Here is a 22035-nt window from a genome sequence, read left to right as displayed (position 1 = left end):
TACATCCATTCAACTATTCCTTTTTGATCTATTTTCTGGAAAGTCTTCTGTGACTCTTCTTTACCCGTTAATAACCTCCTCATGTTGTTCTCCATTCCTGTGTCTGTCTTTGCACATCGGTCTCCCCCATGGACTGCGAGGTCTTGAGGCCAGTGACTGAGTCCTGTTTATACTTGTTTCCCTGGAATCTGGCACATGGCAGTTCCATGGTTGGATTTGACTGAAATCATGAATTATGAGTTGACTCTTTGACCTTATGAGATGTTTGATTGATTATATATATATATATATATATATATATATATATACTGCCATCTAATTCTTTCTTGGTGATAGTTACATTCCTTTTGCTTGGTACCTTCTGGATTATTTTATTCTTATTTTCCCTAAAACTACCCTTTATAAGCTGCAGAAAGACTCTGTGTCCTGCTGTACTGCAGTTTGGAGAACAGAAACCCACTTACACTTTCTATAATGTTCAGTATTTCATGAAATTAGACCATATCCTCACTTCACCACATTATTCTCAGGCTACAAAATCTGTGGGGTTTTTTCTAGTCTGTTCTCACAGGTGTTTTAGGTGTCTACTACTACATTCCCTGAATCCTTTTGGTTCTCACCCTGTGGGTCATCTCTAGCCTTCTTGGGTATGGGTTGGATGGTTAACAGAAGGCGAGAGGCTGGACGGCAGATCAGGGTGAAGAAGTGAGGCCGTGCAGATGTGTGCCCGTGTCTGCTACGTGCACGTGTGCTGTGACCTCCCGCAGGAAAGTGGGAAGCAGCTTCTGGATTTGGTAGCTGGGTTCATTAGAGGTTGAAGAAAAACTGGGGGCGAGGAAAGGCGCTTAGCTACGGGACACCAAGCTATTCCTGTCTGCAGCCTTAATTATCCTTTCACTCAGGAGAGAGCTCAGCCAACAGAGGAAAACGTTTATTCTCTTCGCTGCCCTTCACTCCCTTGGGACAGAGAGCAGTGCCCAGAAAAGAAAGAGACATAAAGCAGAAAAGAAATAAGTAACTCAGCATGTTTCAGTTTCCTTGGGCTGTTCAGTGCCCACAGACCCTCTCCCGAGTCAGGTGAGATGCTGGCCATCTATTTGAGTGATAACACAGACCGGGAATGTTACTTCCTCCCTTTGACTTTTCTGTGTCCTCTGCGGCTAGAAACGTTTGTGGTTTGCTCCATCACTCTTCTTTTTATCACCGGTTAACTGTTTTCCTTGTTCCGGACCCTGCCTGAGCTTCTTTTCCTATGTCTCTTTTGCAGCTAATAGAAAGCTATAAAAATGGAGGGAGTCTGCTAATTCAGGGACCAGACCACTGTTCACTCCTTCACCATGCAGCTAAAACCGGCAATGGGGAGATTGTGAAATATATCCTTGACCACGGTGAGTAGGTACAGTGAACCAAGGATCACTTCTCCATGCAATAATTGAATTTTCTAAATCGACTTTCTTCCAGGCTATGTTCAGAATGGTAGAGATGCTCTCCAAATTTTAGCTCACTCCCCCTGCTTATTGGAGGCAGACAGAATTGCAGACCACTGACACATGTCGGTCACCATAATCAAACATTTCATAGAAATAATTTTCATATCAAGGTCTTTGCAGGATATTTTTGAGCTAAGTAAAAAATAAAAGACAAAATCAAATGCCACCTGATGTAATATGCTGTATTGTTTTGTGAAGAGCGTTAAGTTGACTGGTTGGGATGAAGTACCAAATTCGTGGGGATAGCATGATAAGCATGTGTTGTTTTTTTTTCCCCCAGCTTCCCGGCTTCTCTCTCTCCCTCCCTCTCTCTCTCTCTTTCTCTTGCTCTCTTTTTCCAGTTTGAATCTCATTCATCTATCAAATTAAGCCACATTTCATTCTCTTTGAAAACATCTGGTACTCGTGTGTCTTCTGTGGTTAGGTGATTTCGACATGTAGCATGAACATTAGCATCTTCCCCTAATGGCCCTTTAAAGGCATAAACACATGAACGGACACCAAATCTTGACCATTACTTTCAGCTTCCCATGTTTATAGTGTGTCTAGGAATAAAGAACAAGAGTAAAGGGGAAAAAATCTGCCTGGCTTGGGTGTTTTTGAGGAAGCAGGAGTGGAGTAGCCTCTAGCTCTGCTAGGTATAGGTACACAGAGACCTTGGAAGATTTTCTGTGAGCCCCGGCAGTGACCATGTGGCATCCAAATTCAGGCCATAGATAGTAAGCATATTAGTAGACATGCACATTTGCACATTACTTTTTACTCCTCTTTTATTCAGTTCAACACACGTCTTACTCCTTTCAGTCATTCCACAGATGTTTGTGGAGTGCCTAACAGGAACTACCTGTTATAGACCAGTGGACACACACACACACACACACACACACACACGCCCATGCACGATACAGTCACTAGTTCCAGGCAATTTCTGGCGAAAAAATATAACCATATGCAGAATGAAATTGAAAACAGTTCTATATAGATGGTTTAAGTCCTATTGTAAAGCCACAGGTAGATAACACAGCTGCCATTTGTCACACACTTCTCATATTTCAGATGCTTCTACTAAACATATCCTATGTCGGGATGTGACACATCGATTGTCAGTTACATTTGACACACCTTGTTTTGTCCTCAGTTCCTCCTCACCATGAAGAGTTTACTTGAAACCTTGGCCTGAGTGATGGTGGAAAGAATGGCTTAGGAAAAAGAAAAGGTGTTTGAAGTCGGATGGTGGTTATTAGAGCATTTCTTGCCCCCTGCACGCTGGGCCTGACAGTCCCAAGCCAGTGTACTTTGGGAAGCCTCGGTGGTTGGCTGTGTTCTTGGTACTGTGTCTGCGGTGTGCGTCTTTTCATCTCCTGTCCCCCTGCCCATTCTACCGCCTGCAATGAAAGCGTTTCTCTTTGGGCAAGACTTACAAAGCAATGGCGGCATGATCTCTGCTTGCCTCCTTCACACGCGCGCGCACACACACACACACACACACACACGCACACTCAAAATCATAGGTGTTTTCTCTTCCCCGTAGTGACTTCTCCCAAAGCTAGTGAGAGGCAAAAGCAAATGTTAGAACCCGGCCCCACGGGCAATGAAGCACAGAGCTTCTGTGATTATTTTTGTCTTAATAGAAAAGAGCTCAGGGTTTCTATTGCACAAAATGCAGATGTGCTTTAGATATACATACTGTCAGTTTGTCTTTAGCTCAAGTGAAGGTGCTCCTGGTTGCTGTCTTCTTGACCATTCTCAATCCTTTCTTACTCATTTGTCCTTTACCCAATGGGATTGAATGCTTGCTCACATATCTTAAGCTGTTCAATACCCACATCTCCTCTCTGGAGTTAGGTGTGAGACTGGCCATCTGTTTGAATGCTAACGCAATTTAGGGTCTCTGTCTCTCTCTCTTCCTCTACCTCTCCTGAAGAGCTAGAATTCCATCTCCACGTCCCCCTCGCCCCCGCCACGGGTTCTGGAACCCTCTATCAGTTACCTGTTGGTATCTCACTTGGTCTCACTCAAGAGGCTGCAGGGAACCGCACTTGTGACTGAGTCTGTATTGAAGAGGGACTCCCCAACATGTTTGGGGCTCTCAGCTGAGATGGCTGGGATGCCCGGGACACCTGGAGCCTTTCTCTATACCTATCCTTTTATCCCAGGCTTCTTCATGCCATGACAGTCCTAGGGCTCCAGGAAGATGGAAGCTTCCAGACGTCCTGTGGGCAGACTGGAAAGTTCTGCATCATCTCTATAGTATTCTGTCCGCTAAAACGGTCACAGGGCTGGCCCTGACTCATGGAGGGGGGAAATGGCCCCCACTGCTCTGTGAGAGGAGCTGCAAATAATTTGTGGCCAGATTTAACCTACCACCTCCCTAACTCTATCTTCTTCAGTTGAAAATGGTGAGCCTACCTTCTCAGTATCCTGAACTACTGTGTCACCCAGAATCCCCTGGGCCTCTGCTTTTATATGTTCCTTTGGTTCTCAGTCCTAAGGTTGACTAGCAACAATAATTCTTTGAATTTGCAAGTTCTTTAACAACAGTTTCCCCTCTTTTTAGCATAAGCATGACCCATGTAATATTTGGGACATACTTATACCAAAAACAAAAACAAAACCCCTCTCCTCCGTTGCATGTCCCCAGGGGCATGAGATGATATTGGTCTAGACCCATGAATTTTCACTCCCCCACTTTTTCCACTGCCTTAAATAAGAGGGCCTCTAAAAGCTTGCTGTGGACTGGTGCACGCCTACTTTGCCTGGTGTGAAATCAAGCTGGTACTTTCGTTAGTCTCTTCGTGCTGTAACCAAAGCCTGACACCCCAGTACTCAACTTGTGTCTCTTCCACCCCCAGCACCTCTTGCAAAGCGTGAGTCACACAATACAGCTCTCTCTGTCAAAATGGAAGGACACAAAGCAAAATTAACATAATTTTGGGGGAGGGGGTGTTTATTTTTCCAGGATTATTTTTGGTTCGATTTTAATAATATGTTTAATAACTATGATAATGAGGGAAAAAAACCCTTGAGATTCCAAACATCTCTACTTGCCTCATGGGCAAGCCATTCCCAAGGTCACGGGAGGCATCTGATACCCTCCCCGCCTCACCAGGATCTCTCATTGGCCGGTACATACCTGAGAGTGAGACTGGAGATACGAAGCACAATCCATCTTTCTGTTGGGAAATAAAGTCTCATTATGGTCTCTAGTCCCAGAATCACTGCAATTTTGAAGGATGGTGATTTTTAACCTTTTAGTACCATAGCCAAATAATAGGAACTAAATTGCAGTTGATTTTTATTGAAATTAGTACTAGCCAACCTGATAGGCCTCATCAGTTCCATCTCCCTAACACTGATCTCATTATTTCTCTTTATTCAGGAATACACATGCGAAATCTTTTGGCATAGCCAGTCTAATCCAGCAGGTTCTTAAGAGCTAAGCGCTTCAGCTCAACTGTCTTTATTGTTGCTGTTTGTTTTAGTATCTTTAGGTGCTGATATAATTTCATTAGCCTGTGCATTTTGAAAAACGCATCTCTTTTAAGTTATAGAAACCTCTGTAAATTATAGTGTTCTTGAAGTCAAGGACAAGCACACGGGAAACATGACCCTTTCTCTTCTCTGTACCCATTACCTTAATGTGATCTCTGTTCAGTGAAATAGTCTCTCCTAATTTAATATGATGGTGGCTCTAGAATCCCCTTGGTCTGACAAGGAAAATAGCCTTTTCTAAGAGAATTTAGTGAGCTGGGGTTCAGGATGTGTATCAGACTGTGGCATTATGTTTATAAGCTAGCATCAGTTTTGTGGCAGATAGGTTCATCAGTATGAATTCATGTAAATGGGGAAAAAAGTGGAAATTTTACACTGCACCAGAGTTGGAGAGGGACATTCCTCCTCATCTCTCGAATGCTCCAGATCTTTTGAAGTTTTAGTTTTTTCTTTTCTTTTTTTTTTTAATTTGGTTTAAGTCTTTCCTGTGACTTCATATGCCATAAATCCTAAAACCCGTTCGAAGACCTGACTGTAAAGATGTGCTAATGACAGGGCTCTGGAGAAATCGGTAGGCACTTTGCAAGTTGCTTGAGAGCATACTGGCTGGTTTTCTGTCCTGCATCCTTGCTCAGGTGGGAGCCCCTCTCCCCTCTGCTTTGCCCACCTCTTCGCTGGTTATTGTGGTGAGCAGTGGGGTCCACAGTCGGGAGGGCGCCCCCTGAGCAGGAGTCGTGAGAGTTTAGCCGTTCCCCCAGACACCACAGTAAACAACACATTTCTGTCCTAAGTGTTCTCTGGAAACCGGGCTGTGGGGCTAGGGGCAGGAGATGTGTGGTGAGTTCTGAAAAGCCACAGGAGGCTGGAATTGTTTTCTGTCCTCCTTCTTCTTTGGGACCTTTTCTCTCAAATACACAACCTGCTGTTTTCCTTTCTGAAAAACTGGAATTTGGGCATTTGGAGGGTTGCAGAGAGAATGGAAGAGGAAGACAGAGAGCAATCCCACAGGGCCAGGGTGGAGAGGGAAGGATGCGAGGGGCTCCATTCCCGGGCCCCCAGTGGCTCCCGCTTTTCAGCTCCTTTCAACCATATTTTCTCCCCACTCCTTCCTCCCTCCTTGAACCCCTCCGAGGGACTTTTGTGTTGTTTTAGGCTTTTACCACCCCGCACATCTCGCCCCTTTGTTTTTATCCCCCCCACTCCCACCCCTCTGCCCCCCTACTGCGCGTCCTGATAGAAATCTCACTCATGCATTTCCTTTTTGATTTCAATGGCTTATTTTGTCTTCTCTCCTTTTCTGTCTTCAGTCTTTCTTTTCTTTTCTTTTATTTTTACCCCCCCTTTTTCTGCCTCTGGTCCCCGAGAGAAAGGACCACCGTCCCGCTGGGACAGGATGACGGTGCGGTTCGAGTTCCCAGTGCCAGCTCTCCCCACATCTGTGCAGCTTTTGTCCTGGGGCAGAGGAGGATTTGGAATGGTCTGCTGGCAGCGTGGGGGAGACTAATGGGAAATGAGGTCCCGGACAGAGAGGCCACGGAGAGGTGGAAGGGATAGCAAGGGGGGTTTGGATGCCTTGGTGTGGGAAGCAAATTAAAGGATGCGTGCGACAAAGGACACATCATATATAATACAAGCACAATATTGATGATAGGGTTGTAGCAGCAAGAGCGCGGGGCGGGGTGGGGGGGGTGGGTATCCAACGGAAGAGCCAATGGAATGAGCCCGGGCAGAAGACTTGCTGTTTAGAAGGCTTGACTACTTAACCTCACTGTTCACTTTCTCACGTTGAGAGATTTGTGAAATTTTGCTTCCTTTCGCATTCCCCGGCTTCGCTGGAATACTGATGCGTAGATCTTCTCAATACGTCTGTTCCCCCCTGATTTTTCAGAGCATTTCCCGTATAGCACAGTCTTTTGAATCCATGTTATGTTTATGGGTCTTTCTCTGAGAAAACAAATACAATACTGGCTGGGATCCACATTGATTTTTAAATGGCTTTCATTCATTCATTCAATAAAAAAATGAATTCTGTCCCATGAACTTTTGAGAAAAAATGTTAGAGTAATAGTCACTGCTAACTTTGATTGCTCTAAATGCTTCGTATGTATTCACATACTTAATTCTTAAAACAGCCCTATGTAGGGAGTTCTCTTCTCTCCACCTGACGGGTGGTGAAAACTGAAGCAGAGTGAGGTCAGGTTACCTGCCAAGACTCACGTGTAACATCTGGTCTCTGCCCTCCATATTTCTAAACCCCGGTGAGGGAAATGAAACACAACCACCTCGCAGGGTAGTTTGATATAAGCATTACCTGCAGAGTTCCAATGACAGCTAATGCAGGGCTCTGAAGGGACAGCGATCGTCTGCCTCTGAAAACTTCATGGAGAAATTTGCACACATGCCCCTTGAGTCAGATTTTAACAGTTGTTTTCTGGTACAAGTCAAATGTGGGATTGAGTGTGGACATTGTAGCAAACCCTAGGAGGCAGCAGTGAACCGAGACTTGGTTTTATATTCAGGGAATAACTGAGTTCACTGCTAACAACGTAACGGTACTCCTTCAGATTCCCGAAGGGACATGGTGTGATGTTCACAGTGTAGATCTAAAATATAAAATAAGTTCTAGGTCCAAATATTCACCATTGATCTAAACTGAAAGAATTCCATCCTCTTTTCTTTCTCTTGTTCTCTCCCTTATTAGTGACACTCAAATGAACTTTCCCAAAAAATCATAGATGCTATTTATTATTTATTTATTTATTTATTTATTTATTATTTTATATTTAGTTTTATTTCGGAGAGAGCGGGAGAGAGCACTAGCCAGGGGAGAGCAGAGAGAGAGGGGAACAAGAGGGATCCCAGGTGGGCTCGGTGCTGACAGCAGAGAGCCCAACGTGGGGCTCGAACTCATGAACCATGAGTTCATGACCCAAGCCGAAGTTGGACACACAACCAACTGAGCCACCCAGGCATCCCGGTGCTATTTTTAAAATAGTGTTTCCTTTAAAGAGCATTTTTTCAGTCTGTGCAGATGATTTTTGTTTCTCTGGCCATGCCCCCTCTCTGCAGACCTTATACTGACGCTGCTAACCTGCACAGGGCACTAGTAAACAGCCTGAAATACTACAGCTCCCAGCAGGCCACTAGAAGCAGCATAGGGAGGGAAACTCCAGCCTCTTCTTGGGCTGTACCTGGCACTCAGTCCTCTTCTCAGCTCCTCCTCCGCCACCCCCTTCTTGCTAGCATTATGCCAACACGGTTATTTTAAAGCGGGTTAAGACATTGCTAGAAAAGCTACCTGTACTGCTAAAAATACCTCCCTACGCCTGTCTGTCATCAGTTCACTGCCACCCTTCCCTCTGCATTGGGGATTCACCTGCCAGCATGCAAAATGTTCTGCTCTTTTTGTGATTATCTGTACTGGTGGAAAGAGGAGGAAGGTTTGGGTTAATTAAGTCCATCATTCCAGAGCCCATTTCATTCCAGAAACCTGTAATTGGAGTTTCATCAGATTTTAATTAAGCAAAAGTATCCTGTTTTAAGATCAGCACCTCTTCCTCTCACCCCTGTCTGCTGCAGCAGGTCCAAAGGAGAGAAGGGGGAAGTGATAAGCAGCTACAGGCTTGCCTGACTCATAAATTGGATAATCAGCTCTGGGATTGTTCTGCATTGGCTGCATTTGTGGTGATTCTTGTCAGAAACTTGAGGAACAAGGTCCTTTCTCTTCCTTGTCCCCCCTTTCAGAGTGTCAAACAATTGCCATTTTATCGCAGATTGAGTTGGTTCCACAAACTCTCATATGGCGGCAGGGATCCTGGAGTCCGTGGACCCCCCATGGGTGCAGCCCTGAGCACAGAATGAAGGGGGAAAGGAGGCGGGGCCTCTGGTGCCTAAATCCGCATGCACTCAGCAGTAATGGTGGGAACAGAGCTGCCAGTGAGGCTGGGTTGCTGGTATTCATGGAATTCCTTTCCACATGAATTGCTCCAAGGGTTTGCCGAAGAGGGCATTGGGCCCTGTAAGCCTTCTTGTTCCTAGCCTTGCAGAGAATGCCCTGCCCGCAACTGAGGAGGTCTGGAGTATTGGTTCTCAGGACATCAAATTTGAATCAACAAGTGGCTTCAGAAATAAATGGAAGGAAATGCAGAGTCCGGTACACTTCCTTCCTTTACTGATGGTCCACATTTTGATTTAGTGTAACCTCCTGGATTATGCCAGAGAATAGGACACTTAATACCTAACCTTCAGGCATGTAGTGTGCCAGGACTGAGATATTAAATGAACTTGCACAAGGTCCAGTAAGTGGTAGGTAGAGCCAGAATTTTGGAGCAAGGAGATTCAGCTCTAGGACCCATCATGGCGCTATACTGCTCTGTACTTCTTCGGGTGTTTGTTGTGGGAATTATTTGTTTGTCGTGAGAATTATTGTTCATTTTTCCTTAGAAAAATGTTCCTAGTTTGTTGAGGGACAAAAATAAATGAGTTAAGTCTTTGTTAAATCCTTAATGTAGGATAGTTGCTAGAGGGATATGATAATGCTAGAGGGAAATAATAAATATTCTTACACTGCAGAGATTTAGAAGAATTTGTTTAGGGAGACAAGGCATATGACTGAAAATCAAATACATGGCAAAAGGGTAGAACCAAGTAAGTGCTACAGGCTTTCAGAGAAAGGGATAGATCCCTTCTGTGAAGACTGGTCTTTTCAGAAGACCTTGTCACAGATTGGGCTTTACAGAATGGGTAAGACTTAGGTATGTGTCTAGAAAAGGGAAGGCTGTTTCAGATCGGGAGAGTGGAGGGAACAAGCTCTGGGAACCGGGAGGGCCTGAGAAATGGGTGGGTAATGGTGCAGTTACCAGATTAGCTAATGTGAAAAACGGAACCTGGGAACAAATTGAATAAGGGCAGTTCCAGATGAAAGACGGTGAACTTTCATGTTTAAATACTTGGGAGTAAGCAGTCAATATGCTAAATTGGAAACCTGGAAATCTGAATGATATGAGACTTTTCACTTTTCTTAATGTTTTCACTTTTCTTATGCTCCAGACAGAGACCTATTAGGAAGCCTGTTTGTTAAATAGGACAAAGAGGAGACACAAATAGGGCAGATGGTGCAAGAGAAGATTCACCTGGCCTTGATGGCCAGTTTCTGTGAAAGAGGAGGTAAAGGTGATGAGGTAGCTCTTGGATGACCAGGAGGCTTGTGAAGGTCCCATAACATCTCAGCCATCTTCTTGGCCAGTGACTTTCATGGTTGGGAAGTCCTGACCTCTTCCCTTTCTTCTTTTTTATGTAATAAGTAATCACCTAAGCACATTTTCAATAATAATGATATCTGACAGTAAAGACAGCAGATCAACAGGATAGTATTTCTAAAGACTAAAATGCTCAATACCTAGAACTGTGCTTGGCGTGTCTAAGCACACTTATTCATTAATTCACCCCAACATTTAAGCATCTCCTTGGTACTAGGTTCAATGCCAGGCACCAAGGAAGGATATAGTGGTGGATGAGGCATAGGCCACGATGTCAGGGGATTTACCAGAGACTAGTGGAGGGACACATCAGCAGGTGGCTTTGATATGGCTTAAATGTCTTGATCAATAAGGTAATTGTATAGCCCCACCTGTGTGGTATAGTCTCAATTTAGATGACGAATTATATTACCCTCCCAATCACAGAACATAGGCTTGGTGTCCAAAGTGGGAGTGCACATACATAGGCCACTTAATGCAGTATTTGGAGTGGGCTCATGCAGAGTTTGATGCAAAATGTGTCTCAGCTGATACCTGCAGGCCAATTAGAGTTAGGGAGGGTTGGGGAGGAAAGCAGTGGTGCAGAGAGTGGAAAGGTGGTCATTCCAAGAATTGTTTGCAGATTGAATGAATTAGTTGGTGAACAAATAAAACATCAGCAGTGCACAAACTCACCAAACATCTCAATTCCTAACGAAGTATCTATAATCATTGGGTGTTTATGTATAACATTTCTTCCAGGTCTTGGAAGGGAAATTTTTTGAAAACTATAATGTTACTCTGTTTCTAAAATACAGTTAGACTGGATGATATCTATGGTATTTTATAGTTTTAAAAGTCTGCATAAAACCCCATCTCAAACAGCCTGCCACTGGAGAATGATAACCCTTCAAGCCCACTGAACTGTCCCCTTTCTCCCAAGGTAGCCACTTAGTTATTTCTCACTTATTCTATTCCAATTAATTTTATTCCTTCAAGTTGACTGAAAGCTGCTTTACAGGCAGAGACTGTATCATTCCTATGCAGCTCCCATTTCACACATGTTGGCTGGTGGGGGTTGGGAGGTTGGTGAGGGGGAATAGAGAAGTCCTTTCTTTTCTGGGGGTGGGGGCAAGGGAGGCAGTCTTATTATCCCTATCACCAAATGGCTCTTCCTTATTCAGCTTGTCAAGGCATTATAACTCTGTGATTACAGATTTTTTTGTGTTGTTAATGGTTATTTTTTCAACTTTTTTTGATGGACATCTTACTTTCCTCTTATTTAGGACCTTCTGAGTTATTGGATATGGCAGACAGCGAAACGTGAGTATTGCCTTCCATTACATAGTCTAGATTATTTTCTTTAGATATGTTCTTTAGAACCTATCTAGGAGAAGAATGTAGTCTATAGGGCATACAATAGATCATTGAAATGTCAGTGATAAAGAGTTCAGTTTCTTTTTTTTAACGTTTACTTATTTTTGAGAGAGAGAGAGAGAGGGAGACCATGAGTAGGGGAGGGGCAGAGAGAGAGGGAGACACAAACTCCGAGGCAGGCTCCAGGCTCCAAGCTCTCAGCACAGAGCCCAACCCAGGGCTCGAACTCACGAGCTGTGAGATCATGACCTGAACCAAGGTCAGATGCTTAACCGACTGAGCTACGCAGGCACCCTAAGAGTTCACTTTCAATAGTACATATAACTGTGCAGGGCTAATCTCCTAAACCAATAATTACACAATAAAAATTGATGACAAGAATCCTAATGATTACGTGCACAGGCATTGCTATTCATCATTTAGAGCTTCCTACAGGCAAGGAAGTTCTGCACTGGTACATCTTGGACTCCTGAGAAATCTAAATAAATACATTTACCTTTTTTTTATTTACTCTTTCTCAACTGGGATTTGTGAGAAAATGAAGTCCTAATACCCTATGGCATCCTTTGTTTGTAATGAAACCTCTACACTGAGTCTAGAATGGAAGAAGTTACATACAACCATTGGAGAATTAAGAATATGGGAATTCCAATCATTGTTATGTTCTGTGGTTCAGATGGGAAACCCTGGTTGAGAAAATCATCCACTTTGGGGTGGTCCCCAAACCGATAATGTTTGTCTTCAGCTTTTTTTTGTTGTTGTTCTTCAGGCAACAAAAATAGCTACTGCTCCCCAAATAGGAACAAAGAAAGGGTAAATGTCTAACTCTGAAAGCCATATGGAAGCACCATAAAACTTGACAAAAATTTGAAAAGAGTGAAAGATAGATGGGGAGTAGCGAAGTAGGTCTGGAGGGGGAAAAGTAGGAGTGAATAGAGCAAATGAGTAGGAAGGGGATAGTTACATAGTTATGAGTTACTAAACATGGAAGAAACTGTCCGTTGTTGCAAAGAGTTTGTCCACATACCACGTCCTATTGACAAGATCGTCACCCATTTGTCTTGTCTAAGCCCTGCATTTGATTCTTCGTGATAAGCTTTGGCATGGAACATCGTTTCCATTTTGGACTCAATTGAAATATCTTCTTCCCTGTACTGCCCGTGAGAGGGGGTAGAAATAGTTACTTGGCCTCACCCTCTTCCTAGACCGAGTGGCTGGCCTCAGGACTGCTGCCAACAGGGGAAAGCTCATGTCCCCACCTCTCCCGGATATACTCTGTGACTGCCCACACCCTCCCACCTGCCAGTCACATGAAATCAGTAGGTAGGGCAGCTTGTGTCGACCTGGTCCTTCAAAGTTGAGTTCCCAAGAGATACTCCACTGAGGGCCCCAGGGCGGTCTGCCAAGCACTGTGTGATCTACCTGAAGGGCCTGTGGTTTTCCATCACTGTTCCGTGTGTACCATATCCAGTGCCCCTGTGTTCTGCCCAGATGTGTCCACAGAGAAAACTGTCCCACAGTGCTCAGACACATCCGTACTTATCAGTCTGTTTAATAGTGCTGTTGAGTATTTCCTAAATCAAGCATTAGTGGTTGAAAACAAAATCACTCAGCCTAGTTAACACTCTTTAGAAAAGAGATTGGAGTCAGAGATTACGGTTAGTTGATGACTAACTGAAGACGTTTTTAGATACCCCGACATCCATCCCCCCCTCTCCCCCCCGAATGTGCCCAGCAGCCGCGGGCTCAGCTGCAGATAGTGAAGGAGGCCGAGGAGCACAGAACTTCAGCAGCAGGGATAGGAGGCCACCCTCACCCCCTCCCTGCCGCCTCCACCCCCATTCCCACCCCTGCCCCCAACCCTTTTATGGGTGGTTTCCCATTTCATCTTTGATTTAGGGGTGAGACCGCACTGCACAAGGCTGCCTGCCAGCGGAACCGGGCTGTGTGCCAGCTTCTGGTGGATGCGGGAGCATCTCTGAGAAAGACGGACTCCAAGGTAACTTGATGAGTGAGTGCAAACATCCTCCCACTGGGCAAGACCACCGGCACCATTGCCTTCACTTGTGCTCATAGCAAAGGCATCCTTTCTGTGCTTATGGAAGTGCCTGGGGCTTTGGAAAAAGGAGGAAAAAATAAAGTGCTTCATTTAGAGTAACTGTAGTTTAAACGTATAAGCACAAAGGGAAGGGTGTGTGCTTGCCTATGGGACTTTATAAACCCCTGAATGGGCTGGCCTTAGGACTTTGGGGGTTGTCCTGCTGAATGCCAGCAGCCAAGTTGCGGAGAGGTGAGGTTCAAACCCTACGAGAAGGGGTAAAAGACATTGGCCTGCTACTGAGAGCCCCTTCTCCTTCAGCTACTTTATCTAGTGTAGCTTAAAATCTGTGATTTATGTGGCCCCTACATGGGTGCCCAAGTGATTAGCGGCCACAGTGGTCAGCCCTGACTTTGAAAGGGTTATAATCTTAAACCTGATATGTTTATGTTGGCTTTTTATTTTTCAAAGTTTCTTCCTATTTGTTTTCTTATATTTTCCCCTAAAAGTTAACCCGTGAAGTTAGGGTGGGAATTACTAATTACTCTCATTGATGCGAGAACTGAAACTAAAAGAGAGTTCTATGCCCTTAGACCGGTAGCTGAGCCCAAATCCAGTTTCAGCTCTTTTGATGCCCAGTGTTGTTTCAGCAGATCAGTCATTCTCACTTGGTGACAGAATACCACCGCCACCCCTGCCCCCCCCCCCCCCCCCCGCAAACTGGATCCAACAGGATGAAGAGTGGCAACCTAGTAACAAAATTGGGTTTTCTATAAATCTGGATTCAAAGTGTGTTAATGTCTTAATGAGAGGGCACTGAGGCTAGAAATTGATAGAGGGACATATCTGCCAACTTTGATCAGAAAAACATCAACAGGTAGAGGTAAGGAGGAGACACTCAGTTGAGGAGAACTGACTTCAGGCTGCACCGTGAGTTGGTCATTTACAGAAAGCACCAAAAAAAGGGCTGAAAGCTAGAGTGAGGGAAGAGGTGTAGCTCAGTAGCATTTACCTGGGACTGCAGCCCAGGAGACGGGGAGATACCGAATGTAGAAGATCAGTGTCACAGAGGAGCCTGATGAGGTCTGAGAAAACACCACCGAGAAACCCTCAGAAAGGACAAACCATTTAACTGTAGAGGGTTGCAGAGAAGAATTTTAACATACAGATGAGGATTTCATTATGCAGGCATTGAATAAATAGCCTACGTTTGGGGCCGGTGAGTATAGCCAAGGAACACAGACATATGACTTACATGACTTGAGCCCCGTTAAACTTATTTAAGTGACTAGCCACTGATTATATGCAGTTTGCCTCCTGGGGTTTCCCCAAACCGCAGTGAACACTATGAAATAACTTTTTCTCCTGTGTGGACCTCTTTTTCTGCCCCGAGCCAGTTCTGAGCCAGTGGTGTGGCGTGATGGTCCACTCCCCTAGCAGCCCACCAGATCCTTGCTCTCTGCCTGAGGTCCCCGGCCACCTCCGTTCCTCCCTTAGGCTGTTACACATGTTAAGCTGCATCTTGGTTTCTAGCGGGTCTGTTACCTGACTGGTTAGCTGAGTGGGTGTGGGATTTCAAATGGTTTGCTCAGCGTGCTATTCTTCCCAGCTGATATTTGCACTGAAAGTGTCTTTGTTGCATAACCTGATTGAAAAACACACACCAGGTAGGCAGGATCAATGGAGGCCATGATTTCAGGTAGGGTTGGCCTTGTTGGGACCACTCACTCTACAGCATGGAAATTGCCTGCTTACCACACAACAGACTGGCTTACACTCAACTCCGAATATAAAAAGAAAGGGAGGACAACATGAAGTAGACAAAAGACTGGGCGGGAGACCTGGCCCCTGAGCCGATTGCTCTTTTTTTTTTTTTTTTTTTAATCTTTCCAAGTTTCTGAATCCAATAAATGAGCTCAACATTCCTTGAGATTTCTTCCTATTTTGTGTTATGTATATGTGTGCTTTTTTTCAAAACACAGCTTCATTATTTTTATGGTGATGAGTAGAGTACATTCTTATATGGAAAACTCTAGCAATGCAAAAAATATATAAAAAGATAAAAATCACTAGAAATCCCACACTGTAGACCTATATACTATTAAAATTTTAATGATCCCACTTCACATGCAGGTATGCCTGTTTTCCCCTCTCGTTTGTTTAAGTAGGTGAAGTCATACTATTCATGTTATTGTAGAATGCAAATTTTCACCCAACATTATGTTCTAGAGGCCTTACCATATGAAGCAGTATGAGTCTGAGTCATCCTTTTGGGGATCTGTTCATTTTTCCATTTTGTAATTTTATGCTAAGTGAAAGCAGAGCATGATAATTACGACTGGATATTCTAGAATTTTTTTTTTTTTTAATTTGGAGAGAAGCATATCTTGAGAATTTCTCTTGATACAGGACATTTCCTTTAAAATCAACTCAAGGGTCACCCCAGTCCTCCTCTCTGAATATTTAGAAACTAGTAATTCTATATACCTCATTAATATTGAGGTAAAGACCAGATAGTCTACTAATACTGTAAGCAAGTTGGGAAAAATTATTACAGGAACTTCAAGCTGGTGGTTAAATATTAAATCCCAGCTAAATAAGTGAAATTTTAGAAAGAATCCAGAGCCACTGCTACTTTCCTTTTATCCTCTGCCCACATACCCTTGTAGGCTGCCGGAAGCAGGTTTAATTAAATTTGACACTCTCCATTGCAGTGATTCAGATGGAGGCTGAGAAGCCTTCAGTAATTTTTGTAATACTCGTGTGCATTTATACGTGTGGGGCTGTTTCTTTAGTACAATGATCATGCCTCTGTCTTTTCCCTAGAACTTAGTATCACTTTTTAAATAGATAAAACCATATCATTGAACAAAAATTAGAAGTTTCAAGGAGTGTTAAGTAATATCTATAAACATTCAAAAGAATGGAGACCTTCCTGCCTTCTGCTGAATTCTATTCATCGACCTGATCCCCAAAATATCATGTGTGTGTATAAATATACACATGGCATTATAGTAGGCTGCAAGAAATGATACAGTCGTTAAGATGGTGTAGAAGATCACTGAATGATGGAAAAGATTTGATGTATTAGGGGAAAAAGCATGTGATAGAATAGTATATAAACAGAATGTGGTTTTCTTTTTTTTTTTTTTTTAATATATGAAATTTATTGTCAAATTGGTTTCCATACAACACCCAGTGCTCATCCCAAAAGGTGCCCTCCTCAATACCCATCACCCACCCTCCCCTCCCTCCCACCCCCCATCAACCCTCAGTTTGTTCTCAGTTTTTAAGAGTCTCTTATGCTTTGGCTCTCTCCCTCTCTAACCTCTTTTTTTTTTTTCCTTCCCCTCCCCCATGGGTTCCTGTTAAGTTTCTCAGGATCCACATAAGAGTGAACACATATGGTATCTGTCTTTCTCTGTATGGCTTATTTCACTTAGCATCACACTCTCCAGTTCCATCCACGTTGCTACAAAAGGCCATATTTTGTTCTTTCTCATTGCCACGTAGTACTCCATTGTGTATATAAACCACAATTTCTTTATCCATTCATCAGTTGATGGACATTTAGGCTCTTTCCATAATTTGGCTATTGTTGAGAGTGCTGCTATAAACATTGGGGTACAGGTGCCCCGATGCATCAGTACTCCTGTATCCCTTGGATAAATTCCCAGCAGTGCTATTGCTGGGTCATAGGGTAGGTCTATTTTTAATTTTCTGAGGAACCTCCACACTGCTTTCCAGAGCGGCTGCACCAATTTGCATTCCCACCAACAGTGCAAGAGGGTTCCCGTTTCTCCACATCCTCTCCAGCATCTATAGTCCCCTGATTTGTTCATTTTGGCCACTCTGACTGGCGTGAGGTGATATCTGAGTGTGGTTTTGATTTGTATTTCCCTGATAAGGAGCGACGTTGAACATCTTTTCATGTGCCTGTTGGCCATCTGGATGTCTTCTTTAGAGAAGTGTCTATTCATGTTTTCTGCCCATTTCTTCACTGGGTTATTTGTTTTTCGGGTGTGGAGTTTGGTGAGCTCTTTATAGATTTTGGATACAAGCCCTTTGTCCCATATGTCACTTGCAAATATCTTCTCCCATTCCGTTGGTTGCCTTTTAGTTTTGTTGGTTGTTTCCTTTGCTGTGCAGAAGCTTTTTATCTTCATAAGGTCCCAGTAATTCAGTTTTGCTTTTAATTCCCTTGCCTTTGGGGATGTGTCGAGTAAGAGATTGCTAAGGCTGAGGTCAGAGAGGTCTTTTCCTGCTTTCTCCTCTAAGATTTTGATGGTTTCCTGTCTCACATTCAGGTCCTTTATCCATTTTGAGTTTATTTTTGTGAATGGTGTGAGAAAGTGGTCTAGTTTCAACCTTCTGCATGTTGCTGTCCAGTTCTCCCAGCACCATTTGTTAAAGAGACTGTCTTTTTTCCATTGGATGTTCTTTCCTGCTTTGTCAAAGATGAGTTGGCCATACGTTTGTGGGTCTAGTTCTGGGGTTTCTATTCTATTCCATTGGTCTATGTGTCTGTTTTTGTGCCATGGTTTTCTTTTTATACAAATAATTATGTGTAGAGCTCCAGGAAAAGACACAGCAGTCACTCTGCAGAAGGTTAACAGTGGTTATCTTAGTGTAGTATAGAAATTATTGGTGAGTTTTATTTTCTTCTTTATGCTTTTGTACTTTTCCAAGTTTATTTTTAATCCACACCCGTCACTTTTATAGTCAGAAATTAACTCACTTTTTGGAGAGATGAGATAGTTTTGAATTAGGGGGAACTTAACTGAAGGCTTTAAAACCAGCAAAGAAGCATCCCTAGATCATTTATGCCCATCCCATGCTATCATTTTCTACTTGCTGCTTCCCAGAGTTTAGTATAATAGAATCCCAAATCAGAAATCTGAATGCCTGCTCTCCTGCTTTTCTGTTCAGTGATTTCTATTGCTGAAGCATCTGGGTTCCAAAGCTCACTGTGCCACACTGTTTCCTGCTGTGGACCCAGTTACCCTGAACCTCTGCTTCCTCAGATGTAAGCCCCAGCTGTCGAGTGATAGTCTCTTTCTCTTAAACTTACCTATCTCACATTTTAATGTGATAATAGATTTGAAAGTGTCTTGTGAACTCTAAAACCATAAGCGTGGAAAAACCCTTTAGTGAGTTATCTTTGAATACCTCTGTTTCTGCATTTAAAAAAAATTCTCATCCCAAGTATTTGTGTCTCCTTCCTTCCCACTGTTACCTGTAGGGTAAGACGCCTCAAGAGAGAGCACAGCAAGCTGGAGACCCAGATTTGGCTGCTTACCTAGAAAGCCGCCAGAACTATAAGATCATTGGCCACGAGGACCTGGAAACTGCTGTTTGACCCTGGTAGATCACAAAGAGAACTTGAGCGAGCATATCACCTATGCCCTCCCGGCGATCGGGCAGCTCCCCTGGAAGAAGCTGATGGAATCCATAAATCTGTCTCTCTCCTGCAAGAATCAATCTGATACCATGTCACCAGTTGTTAAGGGCTACCAAGATGTCCAACAGAACATGATAGCCCACCGAGGAAGAGGCAGGATACCTGGAGATTTGTGGAATACAAGTTCCACGAAATTTGATCCTTATTGCTTCCAGCAAGTAGCATGAACTTCTGTGTTCACCTGTATAATTTATTTTCAAGATTCAAAGGATGTTCGTATACATGGCACTGCTCCCGCCTCCCCCTGTGCATTCATGACTCCCCTGTACCACACAATTCTACTGTAACTACTCACCATTCAAAAAATGTGATCTGTTCTCTTTACATTCAGTCTTTGAAGACCACAAGACCATCTGAAGGTCTTTGAAAACCCTCTGGATGTCCTGCAGAAACACAACTGTAAAGCTGCTTCCATTTCCCAGATGAAATATACCAAGACTATTAGTGACTTTTTGCATGTTCCCTCCCTCCCACCCAACCACCCACCCAACCCCTTGTCATTAACTAGGAGCTGGGACGTGCCACATGGATAATGTCAACTTGTGTGCTCTTTTCTCTGAGGTATGGTGAGGTGGCATGGGAGGGAACCCAGGGGCCGGCCCGGGGTTGTGGGGCTGTTGCTGATAGCCCCGAGGACTGGTTCAGCTTGGGCTGTTTGCACAGCTCCGTACTGCCTACGTGTAGCCATCTTTGCCTTTTGCCGCAATAGAGACGAGCGAAGGATTAAACAAAGGCCCATGGCTGGTTTGCAGAACCACTGGATTTTTAAGTGCAATTGAAGTTGCCCGAGCAGAAAACCATGTGCAAGAGCTGCGATAACAGGAAATGGAGCACTGTGACAGCGTTTACGTGTAGACTTTCTTGAGTGATAATAGAAAGCAGGCTAATTGACTTGAAATGAAACAGCCAATGCAAAAGTAGCAACATATTGAGTCAAAATAACTCACTTAAGCAAGAAAATGGTCACTGGAATATTGCACAGAGGCTAATAAGTATAGACTCTTAGGTGCAGTGGTGGAAGGGGGGGGCATTTTAGCTTTTCCTTCTAAGGTTTTGGTTTTCATTACCCCCAAATAAGCCTTGTCCCAAGGATAAAGCCTTGTTTTATGAGTTCCACTGCCAGATTTCCAGGATGGCTGGATCTTTCTGATGGATGCCTCACCTTTTACTTGTCCAGTCCCAGGTTATGCTTGATAGCACTACAGCCCCATTTCTTCTGTACGGGGTAGTCTAATATATTCTCTTCTCTGTTTTCCTCTGCTGGAAAATTCTTAGTACAAACCGCTGTGGGAGCCTAGCCAGAAATGTGTCTCTAAAATTGGAATTGCAACTTCTAATCCTGCCACAGATCCATGGGTCCACACAGGTCCCTCTACTGGGGATTCTGTGATAACTACGATAGCAAGAGAAAAAGTCTAACTTTCAGTGAAGATATCTATTCGACTTGGGTGTAAGTGAGAAATGAAAGCGGGTGATTAAGGGTTGTTTCAGACTAAAACCGATGTCTTCTGAGCTTTCTTCCATTTTGCTCTTAGACACAAGCAAAATGCTTCTCTGGTGTTTCTGCATGTGAACATATAAATGATGGTTTTTCTACATTTACTGAAAAGGTCCAGTGGTGACGCATTGCTTATCTGAATTTCGTCTGGTCACATAACATTTTGAAAGGACAGCTATGAATAAAGGATTAAGTAGGAGCAGCTTCTCAGTGGATGGGAACGTCGTTCCAAAGTCAAATCGTTGGTGTTGTTTCCAGCTGTGGGAGAAGAGGTTGGTCATGAGTAATCTGTTGTCATCTAACAGTCTTAGTAATGGAATTATCTGTTGGGTTTTATGGTGAAGGGAAGGAGGACTGCAGTAGGTTGTTTCCAGAAGCTGGAAAAAATATGCTCCAGGAGATTTTCATCACTGGGCTTCATCTGGGAGTTTTCCAGTTGGTGGCACCATCAAAGAGATGTTGTGATGACAGAAATATAATCTCTAAAACCGACTGGAGTCTGGCCTTGAATGGTGCCTTCCATTCCCTAGATTTAGCCAAACAGTCGACCACACCATTGGTTACCCAGCTGCCATTTCTGGGATGAAGGACTATTTTCACCAACTACCATCTCACATTTCTTTGTGATGCTTCAAAGCAGCCCAGAGAAAATTGAGGGTATAGATGGCTATGGGCCAATTCAAATAGGTCCAACTGAAGTCACAAGTAAATTCCTGGTATGAAAGTAGATTAGCTAATGATTACTGTAGGAGTTCTGGTACATTTGAAAATAATTCCAAGCCAAAAAAAAAAAGCTCTATGTTGTTGATGGGAAGCATACAACCAAGGCAAATAACTCTTTGAAAAAGCAAATGCCCTCAGGACTTGGGTTTTCCAAGAAAAGAACATCAAAAATGAGCAGAACAGTTATATATTCAATGGATTCGATATTAAACCTACCTCCTGTAGCATTTTTAAAAATTGATCTCTGCGTGTGACAGTCCTGGGCTTTAGAAAGGCCATATGTTCCAGCAGTTTCCAGCTCAGCCTAAGTATATCTTCTCACCTTTAATAGGCCATCAGAAAGTATAGAAGCAAATGGTCTGGCCCTGGTCTTTAAACCCACATGCATTTAATTTAAAATACATAAAACTATATACTTATAGAAATAGCAATTTCTACAAAACCTCCTGAGACAGTACTGGAGAGAGGCTGCCTTAGCTGGCATTCATTCCTCTGTGTTTGGCTCAGAAGAGCCCCTCACATGGTGGTGCTTTCTGCTCTGGGATTCCATTTTTAGGTTAGGCTGACAGGGAGGGGTATGAGAAATGGCGAGTTATTATAAGACAACATCATAGAACCCTGAAGGTAGCCATTTTTGAGGCCGTAGATTCCAGTTGTACACATTTAATGAAATAGAACCCAGCTAAGCTGTGCTTTATCACATTCAAGGACTTGATAAA

The 22035-nt window shown here is 43.5% G+C and overlaps 1 protein-coding gene across 2 annotated transcripts in view; it reads left to right on the top strand.

Moving 5' to 3' along the window:
- Nucleotides 1-19546, top strand: part of DGKI (diacylglycerol kinase iota) — a 453118-nt gene extending 433572 nt beyond the window's left edge. For both annotated transcript variants that reach the window (XM_049641924.1, XM_049641923.1), the window contains 4 exons: nt 1268-1388; nt 11506-11542; nt 13496-13595; nt 18877-19546. In XM_049641924.1, coding sequence (XP_049497881.1) covers nt 1268-1388; nt 11506-11542; nt 13496-13595; nt 18877-18993 — 375 coding nt within the window. In that variant the 3' untranslated portion in view covers nt 18994-19546. The remainder of the gene's footprint in view (nt 1-1267; nt 1389-11505; nt 11543-13495; nt 13596-18876) is intronic.
- The last annotated feature ends 2489 nt before the right edge of the window (nt 19547-22035 follow it).

This window comes from Panthera uncia, chromosome A2, assembly GCF_023721935.1.
Source record: "Panthera uncia isolate 11264 chromosome A2, Puncia_PCG_1.0, whole genome shotgun sequence".
Taxonomy (NCBI): domain Eukaryota; kingdom Metazoa; phylum Chordata; class Mammalia; order Carnivora; family Felidae; genus Panthera; species Panthera uncia.
This window is presented reverse-complemented; position numbering and strand designations above follow the sequence as displayed.